This window comes from Xenopus laevis, chromosome 4S, assembly GCF_017654675.1.
Source record: "Xenopus laevis strain J_2021 chromosome 4S, Xenopus_laevis_v10.1, whole genome shotgun sequence".
Lineage (NCBI taxonomy): Eukaryota > Metazoa > Chordata > Amphibia > Anura > Pipidae > Xenopus > Xenopus laevis.
Genome location: NC_054378.1, coordinates 99522631 through 99542476, shown reverse-complemented (window position 1 = coordinate 99542476; position 19846 = coordinate 99522631). Strand labels below are relative to the sequence as shown.

The 19846-nt window shown below is 38.5% G+C and overlaps 1 protein-coding gene across 2 annotated transcripts in view; it reads left to right on the top strand.

The window, feature by feature from the left end:
* cacna1i.S (calcium channel, voltage-dependent, T type, alpha 1I subunit S homeolog) overlaps positions 1-19846 on the top strand; it is a 359329-nt gene that overhangs the window by 209323 nt on the left and 130160 nt on the right. For both annotated transcript variants that reach the window (XM_041561633.1, XM_018259873.2), the window contains exon 5: positions 13937-14034. In XM_041561633.1, coding sequence (XP_041417567.1) covers positions 13937-14034 — 98 coding nt within the window. The remainder of the gene's footprint in view (positions 1-13936; positions 14035-19846) is intronic.

Genomic DNA, 19846 nt, shown 5'->3' with positions numbered 1-19846 from the left:
ATTTCTTATGATAAAGCGAGAAATAAAAACAAAAAGTAATTCCCTTCTGAAGACACAGCAAGTAAGTATAAACCCCTAGAGAGGCTGCTAGCTGTGTCAGAGTTGGCCTCTGTCTGCCGGAGCCGCTCTCATCCAGACATAATGAGCTGTCTGCTTGGGTTACTTATCAACACTACCTGCTTCTGCTTGACTTCCCAGGTATGTTCCTCTGAGGAGAGGAAACATACAGCCAGCTTATATAAATGAAACAGGACACTTTGAATACCACAGACTAGAACTGCAGCATTGTGAATAAAATGTGCCTAATAGCATCACTTCTTCAGTGCATCATATTAGATGGATTCATAGTTTCAGTTCTTTAATATAGTTTATTAATAACACCTATACTATAATGAAGGAAAACAGGAGTATGGTGATACCAGCCTTCCACTGATATTGTATTTGTATTCAAGATATATATATATATATATATATATATATATATATATATATATATATATATATATATATATACACATATATGTACAACTGTTTTGAAAATGTTTTACTTTATTGAATTTTTAATTTTAAATAGCAAGAAAGATGAAAGGGTAAGACCAGCCCCTATTTCTGATTTTTTCTGATTCCCTTTCATCTGGTATGGTGCCTATGGATTGGAGAAAAGCTAATGTCATTCTAATATTCAAAAAGGGTTTACGATCTCAGCCTGGCAATTATAGGCCAGTAAGTTTGACATCTGTGGTGGGCAAATTATTTGAAGGCTTGTTAAGGGATCACATTCAAAATTTTGTCCTAGTGAATGACATTATGAGCAGCAATCAGCATGGCTTTATGAAGGATAGGTTATGTCAGACTAATTTTGCTTTTTATGATGAGGTAAGTAAGATGCTGGACAGTGGGGGGGGGCAGTAGATGTGATCTATTTGGATTTTGCCAAAGCGTTTGATACCGTGCCCCACAAACGACTGCTTTCTAAACTAAGGTCTGTTGGGTTTAATGAAGTCGTTTGCACATGGATAGGAAACTGGCTACATGATCGGGTACAGAGGGTGGTTGTTAATGGTACATTCTCTACTTGGAGTAAGGTTCTTAGTGGGGTCCCTCAGGGCTCAGTATTGGGTCCACTTTTATTTAACTTGTTCATTAATGACTTAGGGGAGGGTATTGTAAGTAATGTATCAGTTTTTGCAGATGACACAAAACTATCCAGCCCAATTAATTCCATCCAGGATGTGGCATCCTTGCAACACGATCTTGACAAACTGGCAATCTGGGCAGCTAAGTGGCAAATGAGATTCAATGTTGATAAATGTAAAGTCATGCACCTGGGATGTAAAGATATCCAAGCCACATATACCCTTAATAATATAATCTATTATGGAAAAGGACATTGGAGTCATTGTAGATGATAAACTTGGCTGTAGCAAGCAGTGCCAGTCAGCAGCATCAAGGGCAAATAAGGTCTTGAGCTGTATTAAAAGGCATAAAAGAGGCATAGATTCATGGGAGGAGGGGGTCATTCTTCCACTTTATAGAGCACTGGTAAGGCCCCATCTAGAATATGCCATACAGTTTTGGTCTCTATCACTCAAACAGGACATTATTGTTTTAGAGAGGGTACAGAGAAGGACAACTAAGCTGGTAAGAGGTATGGAAAATCTTAGCTATGAAGAAAGACTGGCCAAATTGGGGATGTTCACGCTGGAGAAGAGGCGTTTAAGGGGTGATATGATAACTGTATAAATATATAAGGGGATCATATAATAATCTCTCTAATGCTTTATTTACCAGCTGACACAAGGTCACCCATTCCGATTAGAAGAAAAGAGTTTCCGCCTAAATATTCAGAAGGGGTTTTTTTACAGAGCTGTGAAGATGTGCAATTCTCTCCCTGAATCAGTTGTACTGGCTGATACATTAGATAGCTTTAAGAAGGGGTTGAATGGCTTTTTAGCAAGTGAGGGAATACAGGGTTATTAAAGACAGCTCATAGTACAAGTTGATCCAGGGACTAGTCCGATTGGAGTCATTTTGGTGTCAAGAAGGATTTTTTTTCCCCTCTGAGGCAAATTGGACAGGCTTCAGATGGGGTTTTTTGCCTTCCTCTGGATCAACTGGCAGTTAGGCATGTTAAAAAAAAGTCAAAAGGTTGAACTTGATGGAATTGTGTCTTTTTTCAACCTAACTTACTATGTTACTATGTTACTATGTAAGTATTTAGAAGAAAAATGGGGCGATGATGGGCATTCTCATTTCAAAATACAAAATAACTTAACCTCTCAAAACAACATAGATAGATAGATGCACTTGTGGGTCAGCCAGCCATAGGTCCCATAATTCCGCAAACTTGGCAGGGCATACTCGTGCAATTTACAGTAAGTCAATAATTGTCTTGGGAGTGTATCATTCATCAGTTTCATCCAGAAGCTCAGGGAAGGAGGTTCTGTGACTCTGAGTTGTTGAAATTCTTGGAAGGATAGAGTAGGACCTTTGTTGTGCCACAATAAAAGTGCCTTCTGTAGCTTCTCTCTCTATCATTTGGTAACTCCCAGAGTAACTTGTGTTTCCTTATAATATAGTTAGGCCCATAAATCTTTGGACAGAGACAAATTATTTCTAATTTTGGTTCTGTACATTACCACAATAAATTTTAAATGAAACAACTCAGATGCAGTTGAACTGCAAACTTTCAGCTATAATTCTGTGGGTTGAACAAAAAGATTGCATAAACATGTGAGGAATTAAAGCCTTTTTTTAACACAACCACTTCATTTTAGGGGCTCAAAAGTAATTAGACAAATTAAAAAAACTTAAAATAAAATGTTTATTTCTAATACTTGGTTGAAAACCCTTTTCTGGCAATGACAGCCTGAAGTCTTGAACTCATGGACATCACCAGATTCTGGATTTCCTCCTGTTTAATGCTCTGCCAGGCCTTTACTGCAGTGGCTTTCACTTGCTGTTTAGTCTTCAACAAGTGAAATGCTGCTCAATTGGGTTCAGATCAGGTGACTGACTTGGCCATTCAAGAATATTCCACTTCTTTGCTTTAATAAACTCCTGGGTTGCTTTGGCTGTATGTTTTGGGTCATTATCCATCTGTATTATGAAATGCCTCCCAATCAATATGACTGCATTTAGCTGGATTTGAGTAGACAGTGTCTCTGAACACCTCAGAATTCATTCAGCTGCTTCTGTCCTGTGTCACATCATGGATAAACACTCAGTGCCACTGGCAGCCATGCTTGCCCCTGCCATCACACTGTCTCCGCCATGTTTTATAGAGATGTGGTATGCTTTGGATCATGAGCTGTTCCACACCTTCTCCATACTTTTTTCTTGCCATCATTCTGGTCGAGGTTGATCTTGTTTCATCTGTCCAAAGAATGTTTTTACAGAACTGGGCTGGCTTTTTTAGATTTTTTTTGACAAAATTCAATCTAGCCTTTCTATTATTGTTGCTTATGAGTGGCTTGCACCTTGCAGTGCACCCTCTGTATTTACTTTCATGCAGTCTTCTCTTTATGGTAGACTTGGATATTGATACGCCTACCTCCTGGAGAGTGTTGTTCACTTGTTTGGCTGCTGTGAAGTGGCTTCTCTTCACCATGGAAATAATTCTGCGATCATCCACCACTGTTGTCTTCCGTGGACATCCAGGTCTTTTTGCATTGCTGAGTTCACCAGTGCTTTCTTTCTTTCTCAGGATGTTTTAAACTGTAGATTTTCCCACTCCTAACATTGCAGCAATTTCTCAGATGTTTTTTTTCTGTTTTTGCAGTTTAAGGATGGCTTGTTTCACCTGCATGGAGAGCTCCTTTGATCGTATGTTGTCTGTTCATAGCCCACACCTGCCCATGAAATAGCCTTTGAGTCAATTGTCCAATTACTTTTGAGCCCCTGGAATGAATTGATAGTGTTAAAAAAAGGCTTTAGTTCCTCACATTTTTATGCAATCTTTTTGTTCAACCCACTGAATTAAAGCTGGAAGTCTACAGTTCAACTGCATCTGAGTTGTTTCATTTAAAATTCATTGTGGTAATGTACAGAACCAAAATTAGAAATAAGTTGTCTCTGTCCAAAGATGGGCCTAACTGTGTATTGTGCTCTTACCTTTGCTTCCTAAATCTTTTTTATCTAAGTTTACAGTGAAGTTTAACTGCTAATTATAGAATGTCCTTCAGCTCTTGCACAAAGGTGATTCTGAACTTTAGAACATAGGTACATTATCACAGTTTTTATTGAACTCAGTCTGCACATACCATGGGGATCATAGTCACTATGGTTAAATGCTAAAATGTAGTATATGGAAGCTCTAAAGGAACACCAGGCGTTGTATCTATTATATCTTGACTGACTGTCTTCCTTCTGTCATGTATAGCATCTCTTGTTCAAGCTTTCTAAATTCTCCTTGTTCATAATCTGATCTACAATATTTCTTGATTTCAAAGATTTCATTCTTGAAGAACAGGTTGCACTTTGTTGAAAGTGTCAATCACAAGTATGTAACAGGTTCCATAACTTGAAGACGTATCAACTTGTTAAAGCTTTCTTTAACTCACTTCTTAAAGGAGAACAAAACCGTAAAATTGAATGTAGCCAAAAATGTCGTATTTTATATACTGAACTTATTGCACCAGCCTAAAGTTTCAGCTTCTCAATAGCAGAAATGATCCAGGACTTCGAACTTGTCACAGTGGGCTCTGAGCAGCTGTTGAGAAGATAAGCTTAGGGGTTCTCACAAATTATCCAGCAGAAAATGAGGTTGGTCTGTAATATAAGCTGATGCTTCAAGGCTAATTATTAAATTCTGATGCTAATTGCACTGGTTTCTGTGCTGCCATGTAGTAATTATCTGTATTAATTACTAATCAGCCTTGTATTGTGACATTTCTATTCGATGTGTACTGTATATTGTGAGTGGGTCCCTAAGCTCAGTAAGTGACAGCAGCACAGAACATGTGCAGAGAAACAGCAGCAAAGAAAATGGGGAGCTACTGGGGCATCTTTGGAGACACAGATCTTTACTGCTAAAGGGTTGTGGTTGTCTTTGGCTGGTACAGAAGCCCAAAACATAATGTACAACATTTCTACCTACTTCTTTAGTTAAGCTTTACTTCTTCTTTAAGAGCATCTTGGGAATCTTGTTTCTACAAGCTCAAAAAATTGCATCGGATGGGAATTTACTAGGGAAGAGAAAAGCCCCTCCCCCCACCACCAACCCAGTATCTTACCCAGTATCTTTAAGTCCCAAATTTTTGCCTTTTTAGCATAAAAAATCTACTGTACGTTCTGCACTAGCAATCCTGCCCTCCATTGCATTGATCTGAGCACTGGATGTGAGTACTGGGGACGGCAGGCCCAGAAGTTTCCCTGTGTTAAATTAAATAGAGTATGACGACAGTGTATTCTTTTATAAAACTTTTTGCTTTTGAGACTCGTAGTGACTTGGGGACAGTTGACTTGGGGAAGTACTGGGGACAGCAGGCTCAGAAGTGTCCCTGTGTGAAGGATCTGCCACATTTATATGGTACCTCATTAGAGAAATTCGATTTCATCAAAACCCAGCTACTGAATCATGACACATGGCTAGTTAACATCTTTGTTTCTGTGCTAGAGCTCCATTGTTAATATGCGCTTTGGTCACAGTGCCAAAAAAAAAAAAATCCTCCTACCAACATTATGAAAAATTGACAGTTACTCCACAGAATTGACAGTTCTGTGGAGTTGGCCCTTTTATGTGACCATCTAGCTTGCATCAGTCTTTTTACATTTGTCAGCTTAATGTTTTGACATCATATTAAATCTATCTAGGACGAGGAACACTAAAAAATTGCGTATAAGGGCTAAATGAATATTAAAATATTTTCAGTGTTTTGAGCTTAGGTTTTTTTTTCAAAAACCTAATTTATTTCTATCTATGATATCTATTCTTTGCAGACTGTGTATATAAACTGATCAATATTCTCAAATGGATTCAGTCTTGTTGAATAGAGTATTCTTTAATAACACTTTTTGCTTTTGAAACTCATGGTGAATTTGTCATCATAGGAAGCCTGAGGCAATGGTTCCATTAGACAGTCACCATGACTATAATTATGAGAAATAATCCTTTTTTTATCAAGATAAGAGTTTTGCAAATTCTCTGCCCTTGAATATTGTGTCCAAATTGTCAACCAAGACCTGAACAGTATCAGTGCTGGGATAAAACCCTCGCAGGTTAATGCTGAGAGTTACCTTTTATGATCTCTGCAATATATGATAATGGCCGTAGGTCTCCAGCGCTGAAGGTCTCTAGAGCTTTCCTCATCTCGTTTGCTTCTGCTTTAGATATTTGATGGAAAAGCACCAAGACAACTGAAGTTTCCTGTGTTTTATTCTATTGTTTTCAATGGTTTCATGTTAGTGAGTTGGTTTATAGAATAATATAAATAATGTATAGCTTTCTGTGACTGGACTAACAGCTCAAACTTTTAAGATATTGCTGAAGGCTTGCAGTTTAGTTGAATTGGTGAAGGCTTCAGTCTCCTCTAAAGACAAATTATATCTGTAAAAAATGATACATTTCATCTTCAGCTGTGATGGGTGCTAGGTTGCAAGAAAAAAATTGACTTATGTGAGGCTTCCTTAGACAAGTGAGGCCCTAGAATGATATGGCGAGTGAACTGATCAAAGCAACCAGAAGGGCGCATTATTTGCTGAAGTTATATATGGAATAACAGAGAACATCTTTAAAATAATTCTTGTGGGCTGAGACCAATGAAACGAGTCCATGGCGATGGCATTCTTGAGAAAATAGAAAAGATTCTAGAAATGTTTAATTGCTCATTTTTGAACATTGCTATTATTCAGATCCGGCTGTCACAAAAAGCTTCCTAATGTAATTTGAAATACTATGTACAGGTATGGGACCTGTTATCTAGAATGCTTGGGACCTGGGGTTTTCCAGATAATGGATCTTTTCATAGTTTGGATCTTCATACTTTTAGGGGCAAATTCACTAACCGGCGTAAATTTACCAGCCCTGGCTTCGGGCAACACTTCGACAGGCGTAAATTCGCCTGGACAACGCTAATTCATGAAGATCAGAAGTTGCGCACAAGTTACTGAAAGCTGGCGAAGTTGAGTTAGCGAAAATACGCTCAGCAGTTCGAAGTTAATTTGCATAGGGTGTGCAGTTAAAGTACAATGGCCGTATATGCTGCAGCGAATACATTAAACTACACAAGGCCAGGGAACCTTAATACAATTATATAGAGGTGTTATATTGTCCTACACATGTGCCCACAGTTTAGTTTAGGAACCATATGTTATCAAATGTAGGGGGGAAGGAGGGTACCCCAAAAAAATTTTGATATTTTTCAGCCTATCACCCTGTAAAAAGGAAAAGAAGCCAGTGATTTTTGAGACATAGAAAAATTTGTAACTTTTTTTTGAGGAACTCCTATGAGTTGAGTAAAATCAAAAACGTAGTGAATTTGCATAGTAATGCTCTTTTGCCAGAGCGAAAATTCACTTGGCGTTAGTGTGAAGTTGCGACCGTTAGTAAATTTGCGAAGTGCCGAAATGAGGTCACGCTGGCTTTAGCCACTTCGCCCTTTAGTAAATTTCTACATTTACATTCTAAATTAATTACTAGAAAATCATGTAAACATTAATGCATATCTGGCTTATCTATCTATCTGTCTTCCTACTTCTTCCCTTTACAGTTGCTGTACCAATATATATATATTTATATATATATATATATATATATATATATATTCAAGGGAAGAAGTAGGAAGACAGATAGATACAGTATGCCAGAATTGCTTTTTTTTGAAAAGTGCACCCATATATATATATATATATATATATATATATATATATATATATATATATATATATTTATATTTATATATATTTCTGGCTAGCTACTATATTTCACCCAACTGACTCTGGGTTTTATCATTGAGTTTAAGTAACCTGCATATACTACAGTAGTTGTTTAAAAGTTGTGCTCTGGCACGTCGAGTTTCATGAGGTTCATGTCATTTTCTACTTACTGTACTCCTTTAGGAATTCTTCATATCTGAGACAATAGAAGAATTTGCAGGTGTTCAGACATAATGATATTGGGGCAGCTCTTTCTCTTGCTCACAGGGCTCGGGATTAAGTAATATAAACAATGAAGGAGATGAGTTAACCCATTTGGGGATCCATTTAAAGGTTTTGCTCTTGAACCTACAGTACAACATTATAGGGAAGACCTCTGTTAATGCGCTGCAAGTGCAATGGAATACAAAGAACTGTAGAAAAATGTATATGTTATCCAGACATTCTAGAGTTATTCCCTTTAATAATGGAAACCTTGGGCAGTGTGAAAGCCTCAGCGCTACCTTTGATCAAACATAATTATTACCCTGCTGGAAAAGTACATTCATATTTAACTTCGCTTAGCTATTTTCTCTATACATTGGGAAGGATATCCAGTTCAAACCACCTATGAGGGTTTGCGGATGTGTGCGGCAACTATAACATGGTAGCATTATGCTAAAATACACCCACACATCCTTCATTCCTTGTTTAATGCAGCTCACGGAGCTGATTTCTAAAAATATATTAAACGATGCATTAACTCGCCATCAGCTGTCCCAGAGGCAGTTCTTCCTTACAGAGAAAGATATACTCGTTATAATACACAAAAACCATGAATATCCTGTAAATGATATCCTTATAAACGGTGAGTTCTGATGTGATCAGTTATAAACAGTGAGTTCTGATGTCATTTCTGTCGCATGACTCACTGAAATTTGTGTATTATAATGAATAAAGTACCCCAGTGGTAAAATATGAGGATATTAGAAGTTACCTCGGAGTTCCATGACCTGTATAAAAACACTCGGCCTTCGGCCTCGTGTTTTTATATGGTCATGAAACTCCGCGGTAACTTATAATATCCTTATATTTTACAAGAGGGGGTACTTTATTCACTATTTATACAGTATTACACAAAGTTTGTGAACTATGAATAAACTAAAATTTAGGTATTTTTAATTGATGGTATGATTATGCATATTGAGGTTTCTGTCTGCTACGAATATTCCATAACTTTTGCAGGCTGTCTCATCATTAGGGATGTAGTGAACCGCCGATAATGTGTTCGCGAACGCCGTTCGCGAACACCGGCAAAAAATGCGAACAGTTCGCGAACAGTTCGCGAACTTCGAACATCCGAAAATCGTTCGATTCGAACGATCGAAGGATTTTAATCGTTCGATCGAACGATTTTCGTTCGAATCGAACGATCGAAGCCATTCGATCGAATGATTTCATTCAATCCAATGGCTTCGATCGTTCGTTTCGAACGAAAATCCTTCGATTTTAGCGATCGAATGGTCGAACGATTTTGACGCGAACGCCTATTGGCGAACGTCGCGCGACGTTCGCGAACTTGCGGCGGACGCGAACAGCCGATGTTCGCGCGAACAAGTTCGCCGGCGAACAGTCCGCGACATCCCTACTCATCATATACATAAATGTAGCACATCTGTGGGTGGGCCTGAGAAGTGTGTGTGTAGTGTGACTTGCTGACAGTGTACCCCCCAATATCCTTAAACTGTAGGCAACTCCAAGCAGTGTTTAGTGACCCCTTTAAGCACCGTAGCTTCAGGTGGATTCTGGGTGCCTCCTGGTGCAGAGATCAATTAAGGCAGCTTGGAAATAACAGCAGTCCAGGGTTTGCTTCAAACAAATAAACTTCTTTATTGAGCGAGCAGGCAGGCCTCAAGTGAATGCAACTTTGAGTCTATTCATAACTTTTATAACTGCATTAGTAAGCTCTGAACTACTTCCTAGTTTTGCATCAAAATGAATCGAAAAACACAGGTTTAGCACTTGCTATCTTACAATTTACGTTCTAGAATTTGCTGCAGGCCAGTGAGATTTTATGAACTAACAAGTCAGAAGATTTAGTGTTGATGCTATGAAGATATCCAAACCAGGCTTGCACATCCCAAGGCAACCAAATAGGTTACAACACCAAAACTGTTATTTTCACAATATTCCCAGTAATAGAAATGTTGTTGCTAATAAAATGAAACAAAAACATTGTATGGATCCTTATTCTTTTTTTTATAAAGACAAGCATGATGCTTATGTTTAGGTCAGTGGAGCTTTGTGCCAAATGAAAATTGGCACGTAATCTATTGTCTAATGCTTGGGACCTGGGGTTTTCTTGATAAGGAATCTTTCCATAATTTGGATCAACATACCTTAAAGGGATCCTGTCATCGGAAAACATGTTTTTTTGAAAACACATCAGTTAATAGTGCTACTCCAGCAGAATTCTGCACTGAAATCCATTTCTCAAAAGAGCAAACAGGTTTTTTTATATTTAATTTTGAAATCTGACATGGGGCTAGACATTTTGTCAATTTCAAAGCTGCCCCTGGCCTTTTCCTGCTTTTCCTTCTCAATGTAACTGAATGTGTCTCAGTGGGACGTGGGGTTTTACTATTGAGTGTTGTTCTTAGATCTACCAGGGAGCTGTTATCTTGTGTTAGGGAGCTGCTATCTGGTTACCTTCCCATTGTTCTTTTGTTTGGCTGCTGGGGGGAAAAAGGGAGTGGGTGAGATCACTCCAATTTGCAGTACAGCAGTAAAGAGTGATTGAAGTTTATCAGAGCACAAGTCACATGACTTGGGGCAGCTGGGAAATTGACAATATGTCTAGCCCCATGTCAGATTTCAAAATTGAATATAAAAAAAATCTGTTTGCTCTTTTGAGAAATGGATTTCAGTGCAGAATTCTGCTGGAGCAGCACTATTAACTGATTCATTTTGAAAAAATTTTTTTCCCATGACAGTATCCCTTTAAGTCTGTGGTCTGTGGAGTCTTCAATTGATATTGAGTGTCCTTGATTGTTTTTTTTGGCTACTTCGACCATCGAATTGTCTACTTGGACCTTCGACTTCGACTATTCGATAGTCGAAGTACTGTCTCTTTAAAAAAAACTTCGACCCCCTAGTTCGCCACCTAAAACCTACCGAAGTCAATGTTAGCCTATGGGGAAGGTCCCCATAGGCTTTGGAACAATTTTTAGCCCATAGGCTTTTAGGAACGATTCGAAGGATTTAATCTTTCGATCGAACGATTTTTTGTTCGATCGTTCGTTCGAACTATTTGCGGTAAATCCTTCGACTTCGATATTCGAAGTCGAAGGATTTCAATTTGGCAGTCGAAAATCGAGAGTTAATTAACCCTTGATATTCGACCATAAGTAAATTTGCCCCCCAATTATAATTAAGTAAGGGTACTGCAACATAAATGTCTCCTTTCTTGTCATTGTATGTATTGTTATTGCACATTCCGTATGCAATGACCACTTTAGTCTTCCGATTGTATTGTGTCGGCACTGGCCTCGATTTTCAATCTGTATACTATGGCAAATGCCAGAGGGGCTGCAGTAAGATGCCATATATCATCATATTTTATTGGGTCTGAGTCTTTGCAGACTACTCACCACCTACAAAGGTTTATGTAAGTTGAAATGTGGGGCTGCAGCAGATTTGCATGTAAAATCAATTTGTGTTCCAGCACAATAACAGTAAGACATTTGTGCCTACGGAAGGCGCAGGACTGTAAGATAGAAATAAATCACAATAACAATTGTACTTTGAACTTAATGATTACAGCAGTAACACAGCTGATCCAGAGACCCTGAAATCCCTCCAAAGAGTAATGGCGTAGGGATTATTAAGGAAAACACATCCAATTAAATGATCTTGGTGGATCGCTGTAGGAGTAGAAGTGTGTGTCACTGTTTGCAGTTAGACATAGGGATGCAGAATAACTTTCCTTTAATCAATTCATATCTCTTCAGTTCAGAAATATTTTTGCTTGTGAATCGCATATGTCACAGGTTTAACCATTTCACTGCAATGTTTTTTTCCCCCTTATTTTATGTTTATATGGAACGTGCCAGCGTATAATATGTGTCGTTTGTACTATAGCCTTCTTGCCAGGGACTTAAATCCATTGGCAACGAAATGATAAACAGGTAATATGTCCAAAGGGCTTGTTTTCTTATTAAGTAGGGATATAAAAAGATAATGAGGATGCCTCATTAAGGAGAAAAGTCACCTTTAATTAAAGTTTAGTATGTGATAGATGGGCCTGTACTAAGCAGTAGTTTAATTGGCCTTCATTTTTACTGATTCTGCTCCTATCTCGTGCTATCTGGATGTCAGAGTCACTGACCCAGCAACCAAAAATTGATTGATGCAAAGCTTCAATGTTATTGTTATTCTTGCTTTGTATTGCTTACCTTTCTATGTTGCTATCCTATCAACCCATGAAATGTTTTCCCTAGCCCTGCTACCCATATCAGCAGTTGTATTTACTTGTCTACTGTTGTTAGAATAGTAATAAACTGACTGTTACGTATGTAGTCCAGGGCTTGAGCAAACTTTGACCATGTTTGACTATGGCATGGCACTAACAAACCAATGTTAACTGCCCAGCAGTTGTGCAGGCTGTTGGATAACATTGGTTTGTCAATCTCTACGGTGATAGTTGCAGTAGTCTGAGTTCGTCTGTTTTATCTTGCACATCATGTCAATGAACTCAAGCCAGTGTTAAGGAGCATTGGCCTTTCCAAGGCAGTGGTTGCCACAAGCAAATACATCAGCTTTAATCTTTTATGTACCTTCACTACCCTAATACAACCCCTTTATTCTTATCCCACATTTACTTGCTCAAGGCTCTAATTCAAAAGTAAATTGAGAGCCACAAACTTGAGGTGGAAGACGTTTGATTTTTTTTTCACATAATAGGGCTCTATGTGTGTCTATATATCTATCATTTGCAGGTACTTTACTAAAGACAGCAATACTTTGCATATGTTTATCCAAGATTGTGGATAACACTCACCTGAATATTTTTTGTTGTTTGTTTTTCTCCAAAATATCATACTTCTGGGGGCAGATTTATCAAGGGTCGAAGTTAAAGAAACTTCAAATTCAAAAAGACCAACTGAATAGAGGTTGAAGGTTTTTGGGGGTCGAAGTGGTCCGTATTCGAATCGTACGATTGAAGGAATAGCGCCTTCTATTATCTTCAATTCAAAGTTTTCCCCCAAAAAACTTCGATCTCTCAAACTACGCCAATTGCCTCCATATAGGTTCTATAAGGTCCCCCATAGGCTAAAACAGAACTTCAGCAGCTTTTTAGGTGGTGAATGGTCCAAGTCGAAGTTTTAAAGAGACAGAATATGAAAAATTTTGTATTCGAATTTTGACGTTTTTTTCAACTCCGAATCGAAGTTGGACTATTCGATGGTCAAAGTACCCAAAAATTACTTTGAAATTCAAAGTTTTTTTACTCGAAAATTCACTTCGACCTTTGATAAATCTGCCCCTTAGTGAAAGCAAATCTGTCACTGCCCTAAAGTAATATTTCTTCTTCTGAAAAATAGATAGTTTGTGCTTTAAATTTCTGTGTTAAACGTGTCTTTGTATTATTACAGTCAAATTTGAAGCTCCTCTTTAATTGAAATCTATTTTACTATTTCCTAAGAAACAATGCTTCCAAGCAAACCCAATGTTCCTGGACTGTGGAAGAAACCTTACATTCCTTTGTGCTTATAGAGATATACCAAAATCTCACTGATTGATCAAACTTTTCACAATTCTGTCAACATTTCTAAATGTATTGAATTAATTTATTAAAATGTTTTGTTTGCTTGTATACTCACATCCTAGGGTTCAATTACTTTGTAAACCTTGAGTATAAAGAAGAGGTATCCTAGGGGAGGCCAATGTTTTGCCTATCTAAGGGTAGAATATTTAGGAAATGTTTTATTAGAGTTTTCCCTTGTTTTAACTTTTTTTTGTCATGTTTGTACAAAAAATTGTTCGCACATAAACATTTATCATATATCTCTACTTCCTACAGGATGGTGGAATATTCTCTTGATCTTCAGAACATTAACCTATCAGCCATTCGCACTGTGCGTGTTCTAAGACCCCTAAAAGCCATCAACCGAGTTCCCAGTAAGTTTCCTCTCTTTTCAGTGACTGCAGCCTTGTTTGTTTGATCTTACTATGGAAAGAGGGTGGAATATGTGAATGTATTATGTGTATTATGTGTGTCCAGTGCCCCTTCAGCTCCAGGTCTTCCATTTATGAGTACATTTCCAAAAACAATAATGCTTAACCCAACCCTAACAAGGGATATGCACTTCATTCTTAGCAATAGTTCAACCTCTTTAGACCTGGAGTGAAGGATATACACTGTATGTTCCACCCCCTCTCTTTTTTATTGTACTGTCTGTCTGTCCATACTGTACTTCTTCTCTCAGGGCCACTTCTGCCTTTAGCTCTCCATCTCATCGCCTGTCTTTCTCCGGCCAATCAGAGGCTTTCCTTTGTTACTAAGCCCCGCCCATTCCATGCGTCCTCGTCTGGTTGTGTCACGTAAGTGCTTGTTTCTTTTATGTACCTTACTGTTTCTCTCTGCTGATTGTATTCATTGCTTCACAAACATTGTGCCTTCCATCTTCAGGAGAAATTAGGGAGAACACCCATAAATATAAGAAATAGCATATGCTTTCAGGGATAGGCTCCACTTATTATGTTCTGTGCCAGGGACATTCACATCAAGTGCTGTCTGCTTGTGCAGTCTATTAGAGAAATAAGAGCTACTCATTTCACAAGTGAGAATGATTCTTCAGCCAACTGAGTATGATCAGTACACAATAGGTACCTAATGAAACCAAAAGATCTCTCTTGGGGTGCTTTAACATGCTATGTGATATTCTGATAGAAGTCATTGAACAACTAAATGGTGCAATTTTATAGCTCCCCGAAGTGAATCCCAGTAATCATCAAACTTTATTCTGTTAAGCTTCTGTTAATATGTTCTAATGTCTGAAACAGTGTTCTAATATGTACTGCAGAAAGCTCATGGGAAATGCACTGGGTTGCAAAGCAGCAACACAAATAAGCATTTAAGAATATGAAAGAAAAATGTAGCAACTTCAGAGCACTGGGTAATAGAAGAAGGTTGTGGCCCCAATCCGAGTGGTTAAAAATGCAATAAGGTTTTGGGTACAAATTGACCTGTTGTTGGACTACAATGAGCTGTAGTCCAAAAACAGTTTGAGAAACATATGTACTGGAAGCACTGAACAATATTAGCAAAATGTATTTTGTTCCTACTTTACACTTTTTTCTGAATGGGGTACCCCTAATATTCATGACTTTCTCATATTTGCACCCTTCTATTTAAGAAGATAAACTTTAAGTCCAAGAAAATATACTTTTTGCAATTATCAAAAAAAGCTACCATTGCCCTAGGAACTACTAAGCACTAGCTACTACTGTGCACTAGGTGCTAATAGGCACGGCCAGAACTAGGAGTAGGCTGAAGAGGCATGTGCCTACAGTGTACCAGTGGAGATTGGTGGGCACAAATCCCTTCTTTCTGCATTCACCTAGTTTGGCTTTGTGTCTGACTGGAGCCTGAAGAAGTACTGTGATGGTCACCATTGTGCATTGGTGCTCCTGCTCACCGCCACCTCCCCCTACTAGTTATCCAGCCCTGCACTACATTTTGGCGGGTGTTAAATGGCAGGGGGCTTGCGTTGGGCTTTGCCTGGGGTTGGCTTTGCACTGCTACTAGGTAATGAGTACACTAGAAAGATTTGTAATCTTACTGCACCACCCCTTAAAATGTCAAGAGAGATAAATCTAAGATGACCAGCGACTAATCATGTCCAGTAGCTGTGAGGCACTTGCAACTACAACTGGACTTTAATTATATAATTAAAAAACACAAATTATAAAGTTTCACCATTGTGCAACATAGTACCCACATTAACGGTCAATAATCCTTGATAGCAGACACTGGCTACTGTGCATAAATGGATTCACCATTCGAGTGAACATGTCCCATACTCAGGATTAATTAAACATCAAAAGGAATACCATGTCTTCCATCTCCTTGAATGTTTTCAAATGAGTTACTACCCCTCAAAAAGACTTATAACTGCCCTAAAGCGCAGTTCTTGAGCTATGAGTCATATTACAGGTATGGGACCTGTTATCCAGAATGCTCGGGACCTGGGGTTTTCAGGATAATGGATCTTTCCGTAATTTGGGTCTTCATGCCTTAAGTCTACTAGAAATTAATTTAAATAAACCCAATAGGCTGATTTTGCTTCCCATAAGGATTAATTATATCTTAGTTGGGATCAAGTACAAGCTACTGTTTTATTATTACAGAGAAAAAGGAAATCATTTTAAAATATTTGGATTATTTGGATAAAATGGAGTCTATGTGAGGCAGTCATTCCGTAATTCGGAGCTTTCTGTATATCGGGTTTCCGGATAAGGGATCCTATACCTGTATAGTATAGAATATAATATAATAATATAGAAAAGGTCATTTGGGGAGTGAATAGTTTGGGGGGATCATTCACTCCCCAGATGACTATGTGAGGCAGTCATTCCGTAATTCGGAGCTTTCTGTATATCGGGTTTCCGGATAAGGGATCCTATACCTGTATAGTATAGAATATAATATAATAATATAGAAAAGGTCATTTGGGGAGTGAATAGTTTGGGGGGATCATTCACTCCCCAGATGACTATTCTTCAATTCTGTCTCTGTAGTTTAGGAGGACCACTTTACAGGGGTCTCTTATATCCCATGTATCCCCAGACCAATATTATATAACAGCCCTGCACTCTCAACTAGTGATGGGTGAATCTGTCACATTCTGCTTCGCCAAAAACAATGAAAATTCGCAAAACGCATTGAAGGCAACGGGCACAGAGGCAGATTTTTTGACAAATTTTCACCAGAGTTTTGCAAATTTATTTGCGGGGTGGCGAAACGTGGAAATTCACCGCAAATCCATGCCTGGCGAATTTATTGCTCTCAACGTTAATGTCATATTTTGGCCAGTAGTGGAAATAGTTGATTATATAAATAGGAAATGCCTTTCAAGTTCTATTGTGAACTGAGACAGAAAGGAGAAGTGGGTTGCGTATACATGTGTTTATCGTAACATAGCAATTATGTGTAAGTAGACTTGAGTGGAGTTCCAGAGTTTCTCAGCATACTCAAACCTAATATGTCCACCTGGTTTCATGGAATTATATGACATTTTAGCCTTATGTAACATCCGCGTTACAAAATGCAATACAAGTGTGATTGTGGGTCAAGAAACGAGATTTGCTTGAAGCAGAATTCTGTGCCTTGCATATTAATTTTCATTGAAGTCAGTAGGATTTTTTTCTGTTAATGTTATTTTTGCTTTTGCAGGTTTATGCATAGTGACATTTCATTAGCCTTTCCCAGAGTATGACACATAGAAAGAACAAAGATGACACCAGTAACCAATAGCAACCAATGAGCAGTTAGCATTTACTGGTCCATTCCTGAAAACAGCTATCTGATTGCTTGCTATGATTACTGTACTCATGATAACTTTACCCAAGTATCTACGTGGCTAATCAAATGGAGAAATAGCTCTACAACATGGTTTTCACAATGAGTCCAAAAAAATTATGATTTAATTCTCATTTAATCTTAATCATGATTTAGGCAGTTGGTTTACTCATGTAGGAATATATCCCAAATATCCCAATGGCACATTATGACTCAGCAAATTGCAATCAATGTGAAGTTTTATTTGTGACCTCAGCAAATGTTTTGGGGCAACCCCATTTTCATGTGCTCTTAAAGCATGAAAACATCTTTTTTTCAAACTGCATCAGTTAATAGTGCTACTCCAGCAGAATTCTGCACTGAAATTCATTTCTCAAAAGAGCAAACAGATTTTTTTATATTCAATTTTGAAATCTGACATGGGGCTAGACATTTTGTCAATTTCCCAGCTGCCCCTGGTCATGTGACGTGTGCCTGCACTTTAGGAGAGAAATGCTTTCTGGCAGGCTGCTGTTTTTCCTTCTCAATGTAACTGAAGGTGTCTCAGTGGTACATGGGTTTTTACTATTGAGTGTTGTTCTTAGATCTACCAGGCAGCTGTTATCTTGTGTTAGGGAGCTGTTATCTGGTTACCTTCCCATTGTTCTTTTGTTTGGCTGCTGGGGGGGAAAAGGGAGGGGGTGATATCACTCCAACTTGCAGTACAGCAGTAAAGAGTGATTGAAGTTTATCAGAGCACAAGTCACATGACTTGGGACAGCTGGGAAATTGACAATATGTCTAGCCCCATGTCAGATTTCAAAATTGAATATAAAAAAATCTGTTTGCTCTTTTGAGAAATGGATTTCAGTGCAGAATTCTGCTGGAGCAGCACTATTAACTGATTCATTTTGAAAAATTTTTTTTCCCATGACAGTATCCCTTTAAAGAAGAAGGTTGCCCTAAAACATTGGGCATTTATTTTAATAAAGCTATTATTCACATTTATTTACACATTGTTCCTGCCAACCCAGTTCTGCTTCCTATTGCAATGAGGATGCTCCCTCGCACTGTAAGTTGAGATAAAACTTATGCAACATGGTGCAGTGGGGGTGAACATGGAGGGAGGACTTCGGGAGAGGGAGCCCCTAGATATTGTAAGGTATTGTAGGTGCAGCCCCAGTGGGCCCTGGACACCCAGTCTGACACTGGCCATGTTATGTGAACTTGTATATTACTGGCAAGTGGCTAGGCCAGGGCCTCTACCTAATCCCCTAATTGAACTTTCATTTGCATGTTGTGTAAACACCATTTGGATATATTGGGATATGTGTGTATTGCTTCTACCAGCAGCAGAGGTACCAAAAAGAGCACCACAAACAGATTTAATATTAGCTCTGCACATGGACTTATGTTTTTACTCATGTAAGGAGTTTAATTGCTACTCCAGTTATTATCTATATGGTTTAATTTATAGTTATGGACGGACAGAGCTTTTAAATGTTCAGGTGGCGTAAAGTCCAGAGTTGCACCTTATACTATGGCCCTTGCCCTAAATAACATCTGCATTAAGTATTATTCTTCCTAGCCTGCCAGTAACCCTACCAACCCATTAGTTTTGGAACTATTGCAGTCACTAAAGCAAGGATCCCCAACCTTTAGAACCCATGAGCAACATTCAGAAGTAAAAGGAGTTGGGGAGCAACACTAGTATGAAAAAAATGTTCCTGGGGTGCCAAATAAGGGCTGTTATTGGGCATTTAGTAGCCCCTATGTGGATTGTCAACCTACATTGAGGCTCTGTTTGGCAGTACACCTGTTTTTTATGCTGCCAAAACTTGCCACCGAGCCTGGAATTCAAAAATAAGCACCTGCTTTGAGGCCACTGGGAGCAACATCCAAGGGGTTGCAGAGCAACATGTTTCTCACGAGCCACTGGGAACACTTCGCTAGAGGATGTGAAACTGATTTTACCTGACTTAGGTTGTCCCTGTCTTCATTAACTCAGGCCCTGTTGTGTATTTAGCTGTGTGGCATTTGTGTTAGCTAGATGTCTTTCATATAAAACATTCATGTATTTTGCAGTTAGCTACTATATTTCTGCTAATTTTGCAGTTCATGGATTATCCTGCCAGTCTGCAAGATTAGATTCACTAATGTGCACTGTCATGCAGGAACTCTTTGATGCCTCCTTTTAAAGGAGAAGGAAAGGTTAAAACTAAGTAAGCCTAATCAGAAAGGTCCATCTAAATATACCAGTAAACCCCCAAAGTAATGCTGCTCTGAGTCCCCTGTCAAAAGAAACACAGCATTTCTTTCCTTCTATTGTGTACTCATGGGCTTCTGTATCAGACTTCCTGTTTTCACTTAAACCTCATTGCCCTGGGCAAGAACATGCTCAGTTTGCTCCTCTCCCCCCACCCCTCCCTT